Here is a 22,339-nt window from a genome sequence, read left to right as displayed (position 1 = left end):
CTCCGGTGGTCATCTGGTCATTTAGGGCACATTTTTGTGGCTTGGTCGTAAAAAAAAAAAGGACCAAGTAAAGTCGGCCAAGTGTTCATCAGGGACGCCCTTCTTTTTTCCATTAACAGCCGAGGACGCCCATGTGCATGCCCCAGTCCCGCCTTTGCTATGCTTCCGACACACCCCCATGAACTTTGGTTGTCCCCACGACGGAAAGCAGTCGAGGATGCCCAAAATCGACTTTCAATTATGCCGATTTGGGCGACCCTGAGAGAAGGACGCCCATCTCCTAATTTGTGTCGAAAGATGGGCGCCCTTCTCTTTCGAAAATAAGCCTGATAATAACATAGTAATATAGTAGATGATGGTCCATCCAGTCTGCTCAAAAATGAAAACTCATAGCATAAGGTACAATGTGATATTTCATATGCATACCTGATCTTGATTTGTCCTTGCCGTTTTTGGGACATAGACCATAGAAGTCTGCCCAGCACTGTCCTTATTCTCCAAATTCTGAACTTCTGATCGAAACCTCAACTGCAGCCCATCCAAATCTGCCCATCCATGATCAGAGCACAGACTGTAGAATTCTGCCCGGCACTGGCTTTGCTTCCCAATTTCTGGTGTTGCCATCTAACTAATGCCAGGGGCGTAGCCAGATAGCAGATTTTGGGTGGGCCTAGGCAAGAAGTGGGTGGGCACCAAGTGTTCTCCTCCTCCCCCCCCCCCCCCCCCCCAAATATCTAAGCTGGTGGAAAAATGTTTCTCTCCACCTTGGCAGTCTGCAGCAGGCATGCGCTGAAAACTGAGCATCCACAGGTGCCAGTAACGTGGAGCACACCATTTTCAATACCATCAGAGGGAAATCTTCAGCTGGTAGAGTTTGGAATCCCCATCAGCTACTGCTAAACATGTGCTACTGTTGGGTGGGCCTGAGCCCTAAGTGGGTGGGCCCCGGCCCACCCAGGCCCACCTGTGGCTACGCCACTGACTAATGCTAAGCATTGTTGGATCTATTCCTTCTAACCAGGATTCCTTTGTGCAGTGGTGCCCCAAGGGCGGGGCGGTGGATACTGTTTGCCCCGGGTGCACGCGGCAGGAGGGGTGCAGGGAGTAGCCACGCGGCTGTCGGCTCTGCTGGTTCCCTGCTCCCTCTGCTGTTACTTCCTGCTGTGGGGCTGAGGGAGCAGGGAACCAACGGAGCCGACAGCCGCACGGCTGCTCCCTGCAGGTAGGAAGAATGCACCGGGGGGGGGGGAACACTGCACCTGGGGGGGGGGGTGGTGCTGCACCTGGGAGGGACGGATGACGCTGCACCGGGGGGGGGGGGGGGAGGTGCACAGCGGCGATCTGCCCTGGGTGGCAGCCGACCAAGGAACTCCACTGCCTTTGTGTTTATCCCAAGCATTTTTGAATTCCATTACTGTTTTCATCTCCACCACTTCCCATAGGAGGACATTCCAAGTATCTACCACCCTCTCTGTGAAAAAGTACTTCCTGATGTTATTCCTGAGTTCCTCCCCCCACCACCTTAATTCATGTCCTCTAGTTCCACCACCTTCCCCTCTCTGGAAAAAGTTTGTTTGTAGATTAATACCTTTCAAATATTTGAAAGTCTGTATCATATCACCCCTGTCTCTCCTTTCCTCCAGGTTGTAGATGTTCCGGTCATCAAGTCTCGCCTCATACGTCTTGTGACTCAAACTCCACTCCTTTTTCGGCGCTTTCTCTGAACTGCTTCAAGTTTGTTTACATCCTTAGCAAGATACGGTTTCCAAAATTGAACACAGTGACTTATACAGGGGCATCAACACCTCCTTTCTTCTGCTGGTTATACCTCTCTGTGCAACCTAACACCCTTCTGGCCATGGCCACCACCTTGTCGCATTGTTTCGTCACCTTGCGATCCTCAGACACCATCACTCCAATGTCCCTCTCCTGAGATGTGCTTTTCATTCTCTCTCCACTTATTTGGTACATCTCCTTTGGATTTCTGCACCCCAAGTACATCACTCTGCACTTGAATTAAATTTTAACTACCAGACCTTTGACGATTCTTTTAATGTTTGGAGATCTCTTCTCTTGGTTTCTACTCTCTCTAGGGTATCCACTCTGTTCTCTACCTTCGTGTCATCTGCTAAAAGGCAACCCTTTCCTTCTAACCCTTTAGCAATGTCTCTCACAAATAAAATAGAATCGGCCCAAGCACCAACCTTTCGAGCTAAGCTTAGTTATCTGGGCAATGGTCTGAATATCAGCTGGCAGCCACACATGAATCGGATATTCAATTCTGTGCCTTGATTAAACCTGGCATTGAATATCTGGGCCTAATTCAGCTTGCAGATGTCAGCAACTTTATAACCATGGACTACCGCGGATTGAATATCAGGGGTGGGGGTATGTGGGGATTTGACTTGCATGATCTCTGATGTCATAGTGCAGCGATCTGGCATTTGAGTGACACAGTTCCTTTTAATTTTTTTTTTTCAGTGATAACTCTATATTTGTTTTTTAGCCTGGATGCTGTCAGGATTTCATGAGATGGAAATTGAAAAGTCTAAATAGAAATTTTGCTGTTCCAGTGTTATTTATTGTCTCCTATTTAGTTATACCTCTTTTAACGTTTCTTTTCCGTAACATTTTAATGACAGTTTTAAAGATTTAGGGTCATACTATGTGCCTCATCTTTATGAGTGAATTGTATAAACTACAACTCTCTGTCACAGCTGGTTGGAAATTGGATCAATGGAATGGGTAACTCTTTTGTCTATCCATCCTTCATGGATGAAGGGAGAGGGTTAAAAATGAAGAAAATCCATGAGGAGCTAGAAAAGCAAACTGCTTTACTGATTTTTCTCATTTTGGGATCCTTTTACAAAGGTGTGCTAGCGTTTTTAGTGCGAGCTAAAAATATTCTTATGGGTGTTTCTAACGTTTAACACACTAAAAACACTACTGCACCTTTGTAAAAGACCTCCCTATATAAATTGCTTTCCATACCAATTACTCAAGGCAATGTGCATCCAGACATACAACTATGGCACTGTAGACCTAGCGAAGGTTGCTTTTGGATGAGGTGCAAGCGCCATGATAGTAAATAAATGCAATTTTAGATTTGCACTTTTACCAGTGTGTCACTTTGATTTTAATGCTAGTAATGGAATGCTGTACAAACACACACTGCCCTGTTCCTAGGTATATCTAAATTTTTGTGACAGGAATGTGAAGAGTATTTAGGGGTGTCCTCTGGTTTACAAGCTGTGGTGTACGTTTACTGCATCTATAGGTGGGAGCTCTGATTATGAAGGACATATGTTCCTTTCACTTTCCTTATTCAGTCTAAGTAATCATCCAGTGTCCAAGCAGTGGTTAAGGGCAAACAGTATCTCTCTGCTTTAGCCACCCGTGGCAAGATTGGATGCTTAAATTTCTATTTTGAGTCTCTGGGCCTCTCTTTTTCAAGTAGGAGAGAAGAGGGGTAGCAAAGCCCTTCAAAATAATGCTACAGATGGGGCTCAAAGTATAAACAAACAGCCCATGCCTGTATAGGATGACCATGCTTGAAACCCCAAATTCAGAAAACATGGGAAGACCAGATGTTTTGGACAGTGGCTTTGCTAGTTTTGGTGGCTACGTGGATTATTAGAGAACTTGGTCATAAAACATGGAAGGGAATCTGGATGCTGGATTTAGTATGAAACTTATAGGGATTACTGAGGAACGAGACAAGGTCTGAAGTGGCCTACCGGTGGAGGTGATGGAGTCCCATGCTTTATCAGCATCAGGGCATGCTTGGAAATTTTATGGAAGGCAAATGGGGGAGGGGGGGGGAGGTTGGGTTAGTGTTTGATTCCATATGGGAATTTGAATATGTTCATCTACCCAGTGTGAATCACAACTGTTCAGACTAAATTGGCTATTTTTATCTTTTTCTGCCATCATTTAGTTCATTATTGTGTTGTGTGATCTTGAACGTTTTGGTGATATTGTTTCTTAGAACTGTCCTTTATATCAGGAGGTAATTTGCATCATTCCATGTCATTTCTGTTCATCATATTCAGAGTCTCCTGGGAAGAAAGGAGAAAGCAGAAGGCTGTCAGCCACCCAAGATATGATAAAGTGTGGAGACCCTTTAGCATCCTGACTGTCACTCCCAGAGCTTCTGGACCCCTGTCTCCTGTCTTGATTCTGCAATAATTATATTCCTTATCCTAGACTCCATTTCACCACTGTTTTCCTTATACTCAGGGTTTCTGTCCTTAGATGTTTATTTTCTAACTAATGTGAGGATTTTTGAAGAAACAAAATATTGGTGGTTTTGTGCTACAGGTACCGTTGTTAGAGACCTTTTTCAGTTGAATCAATATGCACATTTGTATCATATAGAAGTCACTAGCACAGAAAAGGCAAAAAAAAAAAGAGTAGATGATATGAGACAAGCAGGGGAGGGGTGAGAGAGTATTAAGGGAAGCAGGGTTTTCCAGTATTTATTTAATTAAGTTTATCGGTCTTTACCAGTTAAAACCTAAAACCAGAAGGCCTAATTATAATGTATCCTCATGTTCTCTGATCTTCTGTGACAGTGTTGGAGCCATATACATATTTCTTTATGATTTTAAGTTCTATTTTTACGGCATGAAGTCCTTAATGACTGGCATTTCACACTGAGACATCTCATGCTGAAGCAGTACTAACCTTATTCTCTCTCTCTCTCTCGTTTTCTTTCTCCCCCCCCCCTCCCCCTATGCTTTTTTCTTGTTTTCCTTTTTTTTTCTCCTATATTTTTCAATTTCTCTTTCCTTCTTCATATTTCTCCCTTTCTCTCACCCCTCTTCCCTTTCATTGTTCTCCCGTATTTTTCCCCCTCTGCTCATGCAGAAGCTCAGCGCTTGCCTTATTATGCCACCTATTGCCCTGCCCGCCTTCTCATCCATTCGGTCTGCACCAGCCACTACCTGGACATCTTCATCACGATAATCATCTGCCTCAACGTCGTCACCATGTCCCTGGAACACTATAACCAGCCAATGGTGAGTGAGTGTGAGGGACGGGCCCTGACTAACTCTCTAGGTGTCTGCCTGTTTATCTAGATATATTTATATCTTTCTATTTCATTATCTTTAACTATGCATTTGTCATTCATCTGTATCTTATCTATCTATCATAGTTTCCCCATGTGTCTCTCTGTATATACCTATCTCTGTTCTCTCTTTATACTATGGGACTCATTTTCAAAAGTGAACATCGTCTCAAAAACTGCATACAGTGGCATTTGGATGTTTTTATCTGAAAAAAGTCAAATCATGATTTTTCTTTGCAGTGCATCCATATCACAAGGGGGCATGCTGTGGGCAGGATTTGGGCGTTCACAAAACTTGGACATTTTTCTGCCATAATGGAACAAAGCAAAAGTGTCCAGGGCTAAAAGTTGGGCATTTTGGTCTAGACTGTTTCAATCATGCCTAAGTCACAAAAAGGTGCCCTAAATGACGAGATGACCACTGAAAAGACTAAGGCACTGATCCCCTCCCACCCCCCACAAAGATGTGAAAGACACAGTATATACCAGCCTTTATGGCAGCTTCAGAAGTTATGGCCATTCCTATTAGAGGAGAAAGCAGGTCCCTGGAGTAGCCTAGTGGTCGCTGGGTGACACCTGCAGACAATAAGGGCTATTGTAGTGGTGTATAGTTGGGTACAGTAAGGTTTTGGTGGGTTTTGGAGGACTCACCATACAATATAAGCATGGGGGTAATGGTGAGATGTGTACCTGGGACCTTTTATGTGAAGTCCATTCCAGTGCCCCCAAGGGAGCCCCAGAGCTCTGCTGGGATGTCTGTGTAGCCAGTCTACTAAGAATACTGGCCCCCTCCCCCACACACTCCAATGGCTTGTTTTTGTGCATTTTTCCCTTGGACTTTTGTTTTTATCTGAAAATGGTCCTAAAAGATAGATACACTGAGCACGACAATGACTAGTAAATGGCCATGTTTGAAACAAAAAGTTAGACTTTTTTAAATTTGAAAATGGCCATGTTCGCTACTAGATTTTTGGATGTTTTTCACAAAATGTCCATCCAAAATCAGAATTAGGCGCCATATTGAAAATGCCTCTCTATATATATCCTTACTGTCTGATAAAAAATACTTACTAGCTTGGTTACATTTACCTTATGAGCTGTCCTGACTTAATTGCACAAAATTATTTCCATAAGATGGTGTGCATAATTGCTTTAACAGCTTCATCCATATAAATAGAGAGCAGTGTCGGCAGTGTTCTGCCTCAGTACATCCAGAAAAAAACGTGACCGTACTAATTAATAGGCTTGCATGTCTATCACTGTCCCTACAGTTTCAATTCAGCCTCTCTCTCTGTTTTTTTTGTACTAATCTCTCACCTTCTTTACTCCATCCTCCCCCCCCCCCCCCCCCACACACACACACACTGCCATTCTCCTTGGTTTTACTTTTTATCTTTTTTTATTTCTCTGTACATTTTCTTCTTCAATATTCCCCCTCCAACTTCCTTTGTTCCCTGGAACAACCCCTAAGTTCATCCTACATTCTTCCCATTTCTTCTGATCTACAAGCCCTAACAGGTCAGATTTTCAATATGATGACATCAACCCTAATGCAAATTTACACTGTAGTTAATATGTAAATTAGATTCAGTGTGTTCAAACAATCTTATTACATATGCAATGCCCTTTACCTGTGGAGAGTCTCAGAAGACAGGAGCTATCCTAGCCTGTGATGCCGAGCATTTAAAGGTAAATAAGCAAAGAACTGTCCAATGATGAGTAAGAAGTGGAACTTACCTCTGACCTTCTCTGCTATAGTGCAGAGTAAGCAAGAAGAAAACTGTGCTTTGATAAATATTATCTTTTCTCTTTCATTATCACTGATTTCTTTCACAAATCATCATGCTTCAGACCCCGATTCTCTGGAATGCTCCCTCAACACCACATATATACACCCCCCTCCCCCCCATTATAGGGCCCTTTTACTAAAGTATGACAAAGTTTTGCAGTTACTGGTAATAGTTATCAAAATGAGCATGTGGTAAAGCAGAACCTCTGTATTAACTTTTGTGGGCATTCCCAGTATCTGCTTTTGCCGTGAACACATACAAAATACACTTAGCATGCATTAACACAGTTAGGTTTCCAAATCATACTAACTGTTAAGTGTAAGGTGCATTCTCCAACCATTCCACACACCTGTTCCCTGCCTGAATTCTGCATGTGTCAGCTAATGTGAGATTAACGCGTGCTAAGTGTGAACTCAGCACAGGGGTGTGCAAGCAGCATGTGCTAAATTCCATGTTAACTGCTTAATGTAGCATAGTAAAATGGCCCCATCAGAATACTAAAGGGAAGCTTTTACATCATGCCAAGAAGTTCGATCATGTGACACCATTATTGAAGGTCAAGCATTGTCTTCCCTTCTCTGTGAGAATCTGAAGACTCTATTTACCTTCAGAGTTTATTTTACTGGTTTGCCTTTCTATTTGGCCTCAGCAGTGGGGCCTTTTCAGCCATCACAATCACCAAAATCCTGTCAGGAGTCTCTTTTAGTTCCGCTGCCTCCTTCCAAGATTAGGTTGGAGAAAAATAGGAAAGCATCATGTTCTTATATGGCTCTGTATAAGAAAGCAAGACTTATTTTCAGAGTTTTAAGAAGGACCTCAAATCGATATATCTGTGGAAACTGATAAAGACCAGCACCGTACATTGAATGGTGCTGGTCTTTGTCTGTTATAGTGGCCTATTTTAAATTCCAGTCTGATCTTTTGTCTCATGTGCAGAGCTCTGTTATCAATTGTATCGAGGGTAGCCTGTTATATGTGTTTAAATAAATATGTTGTATAGTAACATTTTAAACAATGACACCCTTGAGGCCGTCACACTGAAGGGCTAAAATATGTGGCGCTAATTTAAACCATCCAAGGACTAGAACCCAATTATTATTATTATTTGTTGCTTAGCCGAAATTGGGTGGCAGAGCAGGTGGGGGGAAGAGGGGTTGGTGGTTGGGAGGCGAGGATGGTGGAGGGCAGACTTGTACGGTCTGTGCCGGGGCCGGTGGTGGGAGGTGGGACTGGTGGTTGGGAGGTGGGAAGTACTGCTGCGCAGACTTGTACGGTCTGTGCCCTGAACAAGGCAGGTACAAATCAAGGTAAGGTTTACACATATGTTTGTCTTGTTCGGCAGACTGGATGGACCGTGCAGGTCTTTTTCTGCCGTCATCTACTATGTTACTATGTTACATTTGTATCCCACATTTTCCCACCTATTTGCAGGCTCAATATGGCTTACATAGTACCATCAAGGCGTTTGCCCAATTGGTTGATAGCAAATAACAAGGTTGTATAGTGATCAAATGAGGTATATGTGGAGGGTCCAGTACGATCGTTAGGCATGCTGTGTTTCTGGGTGAAGAGGTTTACATAGGATCGTTGGGGTAGGCCTTTTTGAAGAGGTTGGTTTTTAGTGATTTCCTGAAGTTCAGGTGGTCATGTATTGTTTTCACAGCTTTTGGGAGGCCATTTCATAGTTGTACGCTTATGTAGGAGAAGCCGGATGCATAGGTTCTTTTGTATTTCAGTCCTTTGCAATTTGGGTAGTGTAGGTTTAGGTATGATCTTGACAACCTAACTCTGTTTCTTATTGGTAGATCTATGAGGTCTATCATGTATTCTGGGACTATGCCATATATAATTTTGTGGACTAAAGTGCAGATTTTGGAGATGATCCGCAGATTTTGGAGATGATCTGTTCTTTGGGAGCCAATGCAGCTTTTCTCGAAGGGGTTTGGCACTTTTGAAGCGTGTTTTGCTGAATATCAACCTGGCTGCTGTATTTTGGGCGGTCTGGAGTTTTTTTCTTAGTTGTTCTTTGTATCTCGTGTAGATTCCGTTGCAATAATCTGCATATCTTAGGACCATTGATTGAATTAGGTTTCGAAAGGTTTCCCTTGGGAAGAAAGGTTTTAATTGTTTGAGCTTCCACATTGAATAGAACATTTTCTTTATTACAGAGTTTACTTGGCTCTTGAGAGTAAGGTTACGGTCGAGTGTGACTCCGAGTATTTTCAAGCTGTCTGAGATAAGAGAGGGTGTGTCCTGGGGTATTTATCGTTGTGGGTTTGTACTTGTTATGTTGAGAAGAGAGGATGAGGCAGTGTGTTTTTTCAGTGTTCAGTTTCAGTTGGAATGATTTTGCCCAATCATCTTCATATCTGAGTAACTAATACTGTAAGGTGCCCTTTTATTAAACAGCGGTAAGCACTAAAGCGTGCTAGAAGGCATTACCACGGGACGTGCTCAGGCTTTCCACGATAGTTCTGGGACTGGTGCATGCCAATCCCGCGCTAAAAAATATAAAATATTTTTTAGCATAGGGGCATATTTAAGGGCAGAAAGTAGGCGTACCCTGCACTAATTGGTTAACGCGAGTAAATCGCTGTGTGTTGCTGATTAGTGTGGGGTTAGTGCATGAGCCCTTACTGCCTACAGAATAGGTGGCAATAAGGGCTCACGCAATAATGACCATACACTAATTGGGAAATTAGCACATGGCCATTAACGGAAAAAAAGAAATTGTGGCCATTTTGCCACCTCACTAAAAGTGGTCTCAGCATGCTGGTGTCACGTACTCGTAGGGTGAGCCCTTAGGCTGCAGTTGCATTGACACTGCTTACACAAACATATGGCAAGGTAGGCCCCAAATGGCGACAGGCGAGTCACTAGACTAGGATCAGGGGAGGCAGATGTAGCAGAAAATGCCGCGCCGGGCTAGACTGGAAAGTGGCCCTGAAAAGGGCGCTTGGGGGGCTGCACAAGTCAGGAGAGCAGCCCTGAAAAGAACCCTTGGGAGCTGCACAAGGCAGGAAATAAGACTGGAACAACTGGAAACAAGGCCGGAGCAGCTGAAGGCAAGGTTGGGTTGAACTGGAGACAAGGCCGGAGCAGCTGAAGGCAAGGTTGGGTTGAACTGGAGATAAGGCTGGATCAACTGAAGGCAAGGCTGGAACAACTGAAGACAAGGCTGGTTTGAATTGGAGACGAGGCTGGAACAACTGCAATACATATCTCACCAAAGCAGGAGACCTGTTGCGAAGGCAATGAGGGGAGGCAAGAACTTCAATCAAATTCCCCCAAGGCAGGAAGTGGTGCTCCACCGGCTTCCCGGAATTCTTTACTACTGCTCTTTTAAGAGCAGGTCTTCAGCACACACATATGAAGTCGGCATCAGCAAACATCGCAAGGCCAAGCAGCAAACAGGCCGCCCAGCCTGAGGATTGCCACAGAATGCCGGAGGCGGCCGCACAGGCAACACGCCAGGATCAACAGCCTGCCACAGGCCCAGAGCGTATCATATGTGTGTATGAGTGCACAATGTGTATAAGTGAGCAGAATATGGTATCTATATATATGTGTAGGTGTGCACATGTGTATAAATGAGCAGAATATGATGTGTATGAGTGCACATACATGGGTATAAGTGAGCACAATATGGTACATATTTGTGTATGTGTGCACATAAGATCATAAGAGTAGCCATACTGGGTCAGACCATTGGTCCATCTAGCCCATTATCCTGTTTTCCAAACAGTGGCCAAGCCAGGTTACAAGTACCTGGCAGAAATCCAAATCGTGGGAACACTCCATGCTACCAAATCTCAGGGCAAGCAGTTGCTTCCCATGTCTCTCAATAGCACACTGTGAACTTTTCTTCCAGGAATTTGTCCAAACCTTTTTTAAACCCAGATACGCTAACCACTCTTACCACCTCCTCTGGCAAAGAGTTCCAGAGCTTTACTAGTCGTTGAGTGAAAAAATATTCCCTTCTATTTGTTTTAAAAGTATTTCCATGTAACTTCCTTGAGTATCCCCTAGTCTTTGTACTTTTGTAACGAGTAAAAAAAGGATTTACTTCTACTCGTTCTACATCACTCAGGATTTAGTAGACCTCAATTATATCTCCCCTCATCAGACTCTTTTCCAAGCTGAAGAGCCCTAACCTCTTTAGCCTTTCCTCATACGAGAGGTGTTCCACCCCCTTTGTCATTTTAGTCACTCTTCTTTGATCCTTTTCTAATTCCGCTATATTTTTTTTAAGATACAGTGACCAGAACTGAACACAATACTTAAGGTTCAGACGCACCATGGAGCGATACAAAGGCATTGTAGTATTTTCAGTCTTATTCACTATCCCTTTCCTAATAATTCCTAGCATCCTGTTTGCTTTTTTGGCCGCTACCGCAGACTGAGCAGACAATTTCAGCTTATTATCTACAACAACACCCAGATCTTTTTCTTGATCGCTGACCCCCAAGTTGGACCCTAGCATCAGGTAACTGTGATTCGGATTATTCTTTCCAATGTGCATCACCTTGCATTTGTCCACATTAAATTTCATCTGCCATTTGGACGCCCAGTCTTCCAATTTCCTAAGGTCTTCCTGCAATATTTCACAGTCCGCACGTTTTAACAACCTTGAACAATTATCATCTGCAGGTGATGCACATTGGAAAGAATAATCCGAATGTGTATAATATGGTATATTTGAGTGTATGTGTGCACATACATGTGCATATAAGTGAACAGAATATTGTATTTATATGTGTGTATATGTGCATACATGCGTAAATGCAGTGGTGTGTAGTTTGAAGGTAGATGCACACATGAGCCGAGTCTGGGTGGAGCATGGGCAGAGCACACATATGCATAAATTATAGAGAGCTATAATTTACATGTGCTTTTTAGCAATCTAGGTGCGTGCATTTACACCAGCTTTATGGCTGGTGTGAGATTGTGCCTAAAACATACTCACATATTTGCCCTACCATGCTAGTATTCTATACAAGAAAATAGGTGTCTACATTCCTTTATAGAATATGCTCCAAATAGACTCTTTTTTTATAGAATTACCCTCATTATCCCTACTCTACAAGGTGAGTGATGCAAGTGGAAGGGAATTATGGACCCATAATCTATCTCCCACCTTACCCTCCTCTCTCTATCACCTGTCTCTACCTACCTACCCATCCATTTACTACCCATCCATCCTTCTATTATGTTATACTTAATTTCCTACTTTACATAACAAAATTCTGTGTTACCTATTACTATGTAAGCCGCATTGAGCCTGCTTTTAGTGGGAAAGTGTGGGATACAAATATAATAAATACATAAATAAATATATCGGGCATCAGATAGAAATCTGTCTAGAGCAGCATTATCTCAGATAGCATTCTATTCTAACTTCAGAAATGTTTTCTGTTTCTGTAGATGCTTACTTTTCTTGCTTTAGCTTTTCCAGTTATTACATATTGTACCTACAAATGTCTGATCACAATGTACGTATTATGAGTTAGAGACTGCAAGAGTCCTTGCTTGGGTCCTTAGCTCAGGGCATAGAGCATGTACCAGACGGTATTAATTATGTTATAAGAAGCTATGTGTATTTGCCAGGGATTCAGGTGGAATCTTCCTGCTCCTTTGGCTTTCCGTGTGCTCTGCTGTTTTGCTCTTGAGTGCCTTAGGTTATTAATATCATCAAATAAAGTTTGGAATTTATTCTTCAAGTTTCCTCTTTTCTCACCATAATTTCTAGAGAAACTGTGACATGGGGAATATTTTAGACCAGAAAAATGCAAAACAGAGGATAGCAGGCAATCCAAACATGAAGGAAATTTTAAATAACTTCGCTAAATATCTGTTTCCTAGGGAGCTTAGTAAAAAGTTCTTATATATGAAAAATAGAAACCTCAGAGCACCAGGATTTGCAATTTCACAATCCATCATGGAGCACCATTCATATAACAGGTTTCTTAGATGGAGAAATAAGAACTAGAAGGTTTACAAAATTCCACAACTAATCAGCTGTCCAAAAAAAACTACTAAGCTACAAAGGATATTGAGAAAAAATTACAAATTGGCAAAAACTGTGCTTAGCATCAAGAGAAATTAATGCTTGTGAAGTCTGTAAATCCAATTGCCGAGGTTTCATATCCAGGTTTCAAGGGAGAACTACTCCCAATCGCACCCACTCCATATATTTCTCAAAAGAAATGAGAGAGGCTGGATTCAGCCAAAGGCAACTGTACATTATCTGCTATGCACAGACCCAAAGTGGCAAGCCAGGAGCAGAAATCAAGAGGAGCCTCACTAGGCAATATAGCTAAGATAAGCAGCTGAGACACCCCTGTAAAGATCTCAATGAAGAGTTCATACTCTTCATTGAGATGTTTACAGAGGCAGATGTGAAATTTGTGGAAGTTCAGTATATATCTTTGGGAATTATCAGGATAACAGCACTTGCTATCCATATGTGCTATTGACCGGGATATTCAGAAGTACTATCCGGATAATACTTCCGAATATCTGTACAGATACTGTAGCCTCTGCACTATGCAGGTAATGCCAGAGATGAGCGTAGGCAGAATCAGAGTGGTTCCAGAACATATCTGGATAGAAACAACATTTGTTCTGCTATCTGGATAACTTATACAGATAATAGAACAGGTTATTCAGTGCAGCCACTACCTAGATAGTGGTTCTGAATATCAAGAAACATTTTGACCACTGTAGCTGGTGTTTAAAAAAAAATGGTCCACTGTGATGACTGAGTATTGGCTCAATTATAGGCTAATGCCTTCTGGTGCTACCTCCTAACTGGAAGCCATTTTTCAGGGGTTTCTTTGGGGGGGGGGAGGAGAGCTGCAATTATACTTTTATTTCAAGGTACCATAGTATAGATAAAGTGACACAGTGGATGCTACAGTACTGATGTGTGTGTTCACCAACACCCTGTTCCAAAGGAGACTTTTCCTGCCAAATGTACCTGACCATAGTATGTACTGTAGACTAGATTTCTGGCATTGGACACTTCCACATGAGAATACATATGACCTCTGACCCCCTTTTTCTCCTCTCTCTCTCTCTAGTCTCTAGAGATAGCTCTCAAGTACTGTAACTACATGTTCACAACCGTCTTTGTGTTGGAAGCAGTGTTGAAACTGGTAGCATTCGGACTTCGGCGTTTCTTCAAGGATAGGTGGGTAATGCTGGGATATCACACCCTGCTAGGCTGTAAGTCATATGGATGTTTCATTCTGAACAGGAACGACATTGACCATCATCAAAATATAATTTTAATGGAATATTTTTTTATAAAGTGTTTTCTGCATCTTTTATACACAGAAAAAAGAACTCATAAATGTTTATTGGGTGCTAAGGTATTGGCAAAGTGGGAGGTTTTCTGGTTCAGTTTACAGTTCTACTTGTATGCTTTGTTGTTTACATTTGAAAATAAAATATTCATTGATACAAAAAAAAGAGAGAAAAAAAACTCATAAAATTATACACAGGTATATACACATAAAAAGTAGGCACACTTTTAAATGGACAGTGTATAGGTGTTCCCAGGGTGTAGTTCAGGTGAAGTGGGAATAGAGTTGCAATGTACAAAGATTTTCTAAACTATGCAAGTACATACAAGATTGTAATTGTGGCCATGTACTATCTTGTATGTACTTGCATAGTTTAGAAAATCTTTTTTTACAAAGCCACACAGTAATGCTGACACAGCCCATTCACTTTGAATGGGCTGTGTCTGCATTACCGTATTGGCAGCCGCTAGCATGGCTTTGTAAAAAAGGGGTGTATGTGGGTGGGTATGTAACTTTGAAAGTCTGTGCACTTTGAAAATGAGCACCATAGGCACCTATATGACTTCATAAAACAGACTCCCAGAGTCAGCCCCAATATTGTACAAATTCTCATGCACAAATTTATAGGTGCTCTGAAAAAAAATTTGTGCATGAGAATTTGTACAATATTGGGGCTGACTCTGGGAGTCTGTTTTATGAAGTCATATAGGTGCCTATGGTGCTCATTTTCAAAGTGCACAGACTTTCAAAGTTACATACCCACCCACATACACCCCTTTTTTTCAAAGCCATGCTAGCGGCTGCCAATACGGTAATGCAGACACAGCCCATTCAAAGTGAATGGGCTGTGTCAGCATTACTGTGTGGCTTTGTAAAAAAAAAAAGGGGGGGGGGGGGATAGCACGTAACTTTGTAAGTCTATGTGCTTTAAAAATGAGCCTCTTAGTCACCTGTATAAAAAAATAGGAGCCTTTTTCCAACTTTGACATTGTATAAATTTGTGCGTCAGCATTTGTGCACTATTACTGCTCGATCTAGGAAGCCCATTTTATGAAGGCATATAGGTATCTATGTTGTCTTTATAAAACATGACCACTTATAAAGTTCCCCAAATTCCACATAGTTAGCACCGCATTCCACATAGTTATCAGCACCGGTGTAGAGCTGGTCGATGAACCTCAGTGCTAATGCACTGTGCTCAATTCACTCATACACAGTGTCTTATATACTAAATCTTCATTGGTTCCGTGACCACCTCCTTCCTGTTATTATATGAAACTGTTCGATATGTGTATCTTGCAAACGCTATTTTTAACTATTTATACTCATCTTTAACTCGAGAGCTTTAATCCAGTCTGCAAAGGGGCACTCTGTTCATTGACCAGCTCTACGCTGATGCTGATTATCTGGAATTTGGGGAACTTTATAAAGTGTTTATGGTTTTCCTTGAAAGTCATAGTTATATAACTCCAGAAAGTGAAAAACAGAGCCTGAGCCTTTTGGTCTTTATAAAACAGGCACCATTCTTGGACTTCTCACATAGGGGTCCTGTTATAAAATCAAGCCCACAAAGAGGAATGGAGAAAGGAAATAAGAAAAATATCAGTATGAGGAAATCAAGTACTAACTAGAGTTTACTTTGAGCATAAAGTAACAAATCTTTCCTCATAATTTAGCATACAGCAGTGAAAGTCTGCAAGAATTACTCCAAATTCCAAACTTCAATGGTCTCTGCTAATAATGCCACATAATAGAAAGACCTGAGCTGATGTTCTAATTCAAGGTTGTGCAGCCATGGTTGTTCAAGACTGAGAATGCTATTGAGATAACATTTATAGTGATGCCTTACAGGCTGGCCACAGTAATGGCACTTCGGGTGGCTCAGCATTCTGCCTTCCCAAGCCATTGGGGGTCGCTGTAGTACTTGGCACTTTTGTAGGAAAACATTAGACCTGACGTGCTGATTTTCTCATGCAAGTTGTGTATGAATCGTAAGAGGAGAATCAAGGTTGGGATTGGAGTGTAGGGAACTGGAAAAAAGAATGGAGTTGAAAGGGTACTTTTAGTTGGCGACCCATTTACTAAACTATATTACATATTTAATGCAGGTTTAAATGTGAGTTTAAAGTTAGTGCATGCTAATTGCTTCATTAAAAACGTAGGGAATAATTTTATAAAGTCTTTTACACGTATATTTGGTCATATAGGACTAGATTCAGTAAAGGCTCCCAAATTTGGCTGCCAAAAAAAAATGCATGTTGAGCACTATTCTATAAATGGGACTGTGAGTCGGGCACCATTTATAGAGTAACCCGTAGCACTAGAATCTGCGCCTAACTTTTAGCAAATGAAACCTGGTATAAATCCTCATGTGTAAATTAGGCACAAATCCCCCAAATTCTGTAAAACTGTGATCATCTTTAGTGAACACCCCTGACCGGTCCATTCCCCTCCCATGGCCACACCTCCTTTCAATTGCATGCGAAAAGATTTATTCATGCATATTTTTAGAATAGCGCTTAGCAAGATGCACGCGCAAATCCAAATTATTGCCAATTAATTCCAATAATTGGTAGCACCCAATTAGTGGTTCTACTTGACTTGTTAATCATGTGTGCAAATTGGGTGCTCACCTAAATTTGCGCACACAAGTTTGGGCACCATATATAGAATCCGGGCGACAATGCATCTAATGGCCTCTTATAGAATTGCAACTATCATAAAAGTGTGGACATCGATATAATGGCATGTATAGGCACAAAGTTGGGTGGAGTTCACAAGTACGCATGTAGTTGATAAATTATGTTAATTTACGTGCATACTCAGTGCATGAAAATTTACATATGCTCGCAAGCAGGAGTAAATGTCCATGCCTGAATTCAAGGTGTGATTTCTTTTCTGCTAGTATCATATAAAGACACGTTGGTGCTTAAGGAGGTACCTACCTGTCCTCCAAAACCAGATGCCTTGTTATAAAATTACTCTCTACATATGGAAATTCATATTAGAAGGTATGGAATTGAGAGGGTCAGTTAACATAGAAGTCATTATGAGTTAACTGCTAATGTGGCAGATGCTGTGGTGTGTTAGTGACTATGGATTGGTGTTAACAACACAGCCACCTACCTCAAAATACTTGGAACACCCCCAGTAATTAATGGAAAAGCTTTTGCAGTTACTGTGTGTTAACCTTTGCTGTTAATGTGCATTAACTGCAAACCTTAGCACAGCTTATTAATATTTTAAAGCTGGTACTTGTTTTGTTTTTCAGGTGGAACCAGCTGGATTTGGCTATTGTGCTTCTATCTGTTATGGGCATCACTCTTGAAGAGATTGAGATCAGTGCAGCTCTGCCAATCAACCCCACCATCATCCGCATCATGAGAGTGCTGCGCATTGCCAGGGGTAAGGGCAGGAAGCAGATTTTGTTGGAAGCTCTGTATCTAAAACAGAAGGGTTATGCTCATGAGCAGGAGAGGAGAAGGGAACAGCAATTAAGCATCCCAGTGTGTTGTTATAAAGGCTCTCATCATCCAGTCAGCTTATGAGTTAGTTGCCAAGTAGCCAGACAACCCCTCTGCTGAGAGCCCAGTTTCGAATCTCTTTTCAGTTGTTGAAAGGAGCTTCTCCCTGCCCATTCTCCCAACACACAAAGGAATTCAGGCTGGGATGAGCTGCTGAAGCTAGAGGACAGCTGATCTCCAATGGGGAGAATAATGCTGAGAGGCTACTGAGGCTGAGGAAGGGTTTGGGGAGGTAAGGGATTGGCAACCTATATGGGAAAAGGATGAACTAAAAGTTATTGTGTTTTGGAGTGGTGAACCCTTGGACCACAGTCACAGTCCCTACTGCGCAGACAGATCACCTTCAAGGCCCATGAAGAGAGACAAAAGCATGAAACTGGTATGGCCAAAACTCAGAGACTAGGCCAGGCAGAAACTCAGGAACAAGGCTTTGGCAGGAACCAGGATCGACAAGGTTGAGCAGGAACCAGGAGTGAAGCTTGGCTGGAACCAAGAACAAGGCAAGCAAGAACCAGACTTGTTGCGGAGGCTCTATGAGCAGGGTTGAGCTTCCTTAAGAGTGCTAAGGCCCTGACACCACCCAGACGTACTCAGGTGTGCCCCCTCCCCACCGTTCCACCATCAGATCTGGGAGCTGTGGTGCACATGCGTGCCCCAGGATCAGAGCCTGCGTGGAGGTGGAAGACATCACTGCTGGGCACGGGCACTGCTGTACTCGGGTGCAGTCATGGTAAGACGGTGACAAGAATTTTTCCACGCAAAGTAAAATATAAATGATTCACACAAATTTTTTTTAAAAGAGAGATTATAGAGGGAGGTAACCTGCATGGAGTGGTAGATTCAACTGTACCTACATCTGCTGTCATTTACTGTGCTACTATGTTACTATCAATCTGCTGAGAGCAGGTTAAAAATAAGGCTGAAGAGCAATGATTGAGCCTCAAGAGGGTTAATGAGAGGGGCAGGCACTAAGGAGGATAATTAAGGCTTGGTGGGACACACTGAGGAAAAGATGGTAAAAGGATTGAGAATGCAAGGGTGAGGGAGAGAGATATATGACTGAAGACTAAGCAGACAGATACACATTCAATGTAAATAGCTTTTGAAATTTTTGTACTCTATCCTTGGAATACATATTTTCAGTTTTAAGAGGGAATGGATTATGTACACCCAATTTTAACTCTCAAAATTATTATTTTTTAATTAGCTCTTCATTTTAATCCACTCATTTAAAATTCTGAATAGATTACAGATCAACATTTGACATTTGATTTTTTTTCCCCAAACAATGACTGTATATAGTTCAAATTGGGATTTTACCCAACTCCTGCATTCCCTTTTCCTTATTCTCCCTGTAACACTCAGTTTCTGTACTTGCCATTTCATTAGTACCTGCTTATCTATGATAAGACTTGGCACCAAAGAAACTTCATTGCCAACCATTAGTCATTTGGCAGTTTCTGTCTTTGTCTGAGAGATCAAGGTGCAGATCTCTTTTAGATTTCATCTAGTGTCATTCCAACACATGCCATCAGGGCATTTGCTAGGTCTTACCTGCTAATTTTCTTTCCTCTAGACCATCCAAACCAGTAAAGATGGTTGGTTTTGCACACCTAACAGCAGAAGGAGACTGAGAACACCTGATTGAGAATTGTATAAGAACTCTATGCAGTTCCCAGCCAGCCTTTATTTCTATAACAAAGCAGATGAAGTGAGTCTACCTTCAGCTGTACTCTTGCCTAGCAGAAGTGCTTCTTAATAACTGATTTTTTTTTTTTAATTAAACATCTACAGCAGTAAAGAACAGAATAAGGTCAAAAAAAGAACCAGAAACAGCTAGCATAGCACCGACAGAAACCTTAACCACCACTGGCCCCCTAACCACCATTTGCACTTCTGTATCTCCCATCACTTTCAAATGAAGAGCGGATTCTTGACCGGTCTGGAGGATATAAAGGAAAATTAGCACATAAGAACTAATTTCTCCTTCCTTAGCAATCCTCCAGACTGGTCAAGATGCTTGAGAAGTAACAAAGCAGTGCACATTACAGGCGAGAGTCCCGGAGACCAGAAATCAAAACAGCCTCACCAAAGGTTTCATCCTCCTTTTCCAGAACATCAATCCTGTAATGCTTCACAAATGAGTGCAAAGGAGACCACACCGCTGCCCTACAAACGTCCTGTGGTGGAATCAAACTGCTCTCTGCCTAGAAGATAGCTACCCCTTAGTGGAGTGTGCCTTAAGAGCCTACAGGGCAGAGTGCCCCTTAAAGAGATAAGCTAACATAATGGCTTTCTTCAGTAGCTATAGTCGCCTTTGAAGCCACCGCTCCCTTGTTGGGATCACTGTGGAGGAAACAAACAAACTATCCAAACACCAAAACTCCTCAGTCCTCTTTAAATACTCTTTCAAAACTCACTTCACATCTAATCGCATCATATGATGCTGCTGCTCGTCCCCAGCAGCATCTCCCAAAACTGGCTTTAAAGAAACCTTCTACCAGGGAAAAAAGCAAGAAGGGCTTCTGACATGACAAGGCCTGCAATTCTGACATTTTCTGAGCCAAACAGATCGCAACCAGAAACAGTCTTCAAAGTGATATCCTTGCAGGTACATTTTGCCAGCAGCTCAAAAACAGGAACCACCAAGGCCACAAACGTGAGATTCAGGTCCCATGAGGGAATGAAGGGCTTACCCCTCTCTCCCCCCCTTCACAAAGAAAATGCACCACATCCACAATCATTGCCAAGGACTTTCCCTAAATGTTTTCATGGAAATAGGCCAAGGCCACAACCTGCATCTTCAGGGAGGCCAAGGCCAAACAACTGTCCAAACTATCTTGAAGTAAATCTAAAATTTCCGCAACCGATACATGCACAAGCAAACAATCCTTTTCCTGACACAAGCATTCATAGTTACACCAAATCCTTATAATGGCCAAGGAAGTAGACCATTTCTGTGACCATAGCATGATGGCAATTACCGTGGCAGAATAACCTCTCTTCTGCAACTGCACCCTTTCAAGAGCCAGACTGTAAGTAAGAATTGAGACAGGTCTGGAATTCTGATAGGACCCTGAAAGAGCAGACCATTCATCCAAAGAGGAGCACCGGCTGCCAGATGCATCAGGTACCCGCTCTATGACCTGCATGGCCAATCCGGAGCCACCAGAACCACCAGGCCAGGATTCAACTCTGTTCACTGAATGACCCAACCCACCAATGGCCATGGGACAAAGACAAACAGCAGGACTTGGACCAGCCATGGAAGAAGCAATGCATTGATCTCCTCCAACCAAGCTTCCCAATATTGACTGTTGAACCAGAGCACACAAGCATTGCTGGATGTTGCCATCAGATCTATCATCAGCCAGCCCCAAGCAAAACTATGCTCTTGAAGGCTTCCTTGCCCAGGGACCACTCCCTGAGATCCAGAGTATATCTGCACAGAACTTCTGCTTGCACATTGTCTTTACCTGCCGCATAAGCTACAGAGAGGTCAAGAATATTAATCTCCCACCAAGCGTAACATGATTGCTGTTTCCACTGCCTCAAGATGACTCCTCATGCCTCCCTGACAATTGATGTAGACCACAGTTGTGACATTGTCAGTGAGCCCCCTTACTGATCTTCATTTTAGCAGTTGCTGGAACTCCAACAGAGCGAGACAAATCACCCAAGTTTCTAGTCAGTTTATAGAACATCAGGACTCTTCCGCTATCCAGCATCCCTGCACCACCTGTCCGAGACAATGGGCTCCCCAGCCCAAGAGACTGGCATCCATAGTCACTACCATCCACTCCAGGATCATGTCCTTCTTGAAAGTGGCCCTGCAGAGCCACTACTGTAGGATGCGCCTTGGTATTTCCTAGAGAGGAAGCTGCATCTCCAAGTCCTGTTGCTGAGGGGACCAGTGGGAGAGCAGGGACTGCTGTAGAGGACGCATATGAGGCCTGGCCCAGGGTACCATTTCCAATGTAGCCATCAGCAACCCCAAAACCTAAAGGTAATTCAGCAGCCTGAGAGTTCACCCTGAGAAGAGAGCATGGTCCTGACCCTGCAGCTTAAGAATTCTCGCCGTCAGAAGGAAAATTTGACCCACCTGTTACCGAACTGTACCCCAAATATTCGAGGACCTGCATGGGCAAAGGTGACTCTTGACTGGATTCATAATCCAACCCAGAGACACCAGAAACTGCATCACCTGTAAAGTAACCTGCTTGCTTTCTTGAAAGTATTTTGTTTGAATCAACCAATTGTCCAAATAGGAATATACTAGAATGCCCTCTGTGGCGAAATGGTGAACTTTCTAGCATATGAATTATAAGAATATTTCATAAAGTGTATTTCTCTAGTTTTGCCAGCAGGTGGTGCATGTTTGTGTTTAAAGCTGTCACAGGGAATAATGACTGTTTCTTCTTTAGTTTAACGCAGAGAGGAAGTAACCTGCAATGATATGGCCAGCTACTTTTTAAAAATGTTGTTCTGGGCTCTGATTGGCCCATGAGCTCAAATTCAGCCAGGTTGTACTGGTTGTTTCCCCAGTCTCAGCCAGGGAGAGGAGAGAGAAAGATCTCTTAATGAGACCCTGTGAGCAGTTATATTCTGTAACCTGTGAGCAGCTATATTTCCTGTACTCCCCAGGCA

General features: G+C 42.6%; 1 protein-coding gene across 1 annotated transcript in view; it reads left to right on the top strand.

Annotated features, from left to right (window-relative positions):
• The window catches only part of LOC115473410 (voltage-dependent T-type calcium channel subunit alpha-1I-like), a 935,734-nt gene that overhangs the window by 788,383 nt on the left and 125,012 nt on the right, over positions 1–22,339 (top strand). The window contains 3 exon segments of the mRNA XM_030208356.1: positions 4,870–5,021; positions 13,944–14,053; positions 17,440–17,573. Coding sequence (XP_030064216.1) covers positions 4,870–5,021; positions 13,944–14,053; positions 17,440–17,573 — 396 coding nt within the window.

The sequence above is a fragment of the Microcaecilia unicolor genome, chromosome 1, assembly GCF_901765095.1.
Source record: "Microcaecilia unicolor chromosome 1, aMicUni1.1, whole genome shotgun sequence".
NCBI classification, from domain to species: Eukaryota; Metazoa; Chordata; class Amphibia; order Gymnophiona; family Siphonopidae; genus Microcaecilia; species Microcaecilia unicolor.
Note: the sequence above shows the minus strand (reverse complement) of the source record. Positions and strands in the feature narration are given on the sequence as shown.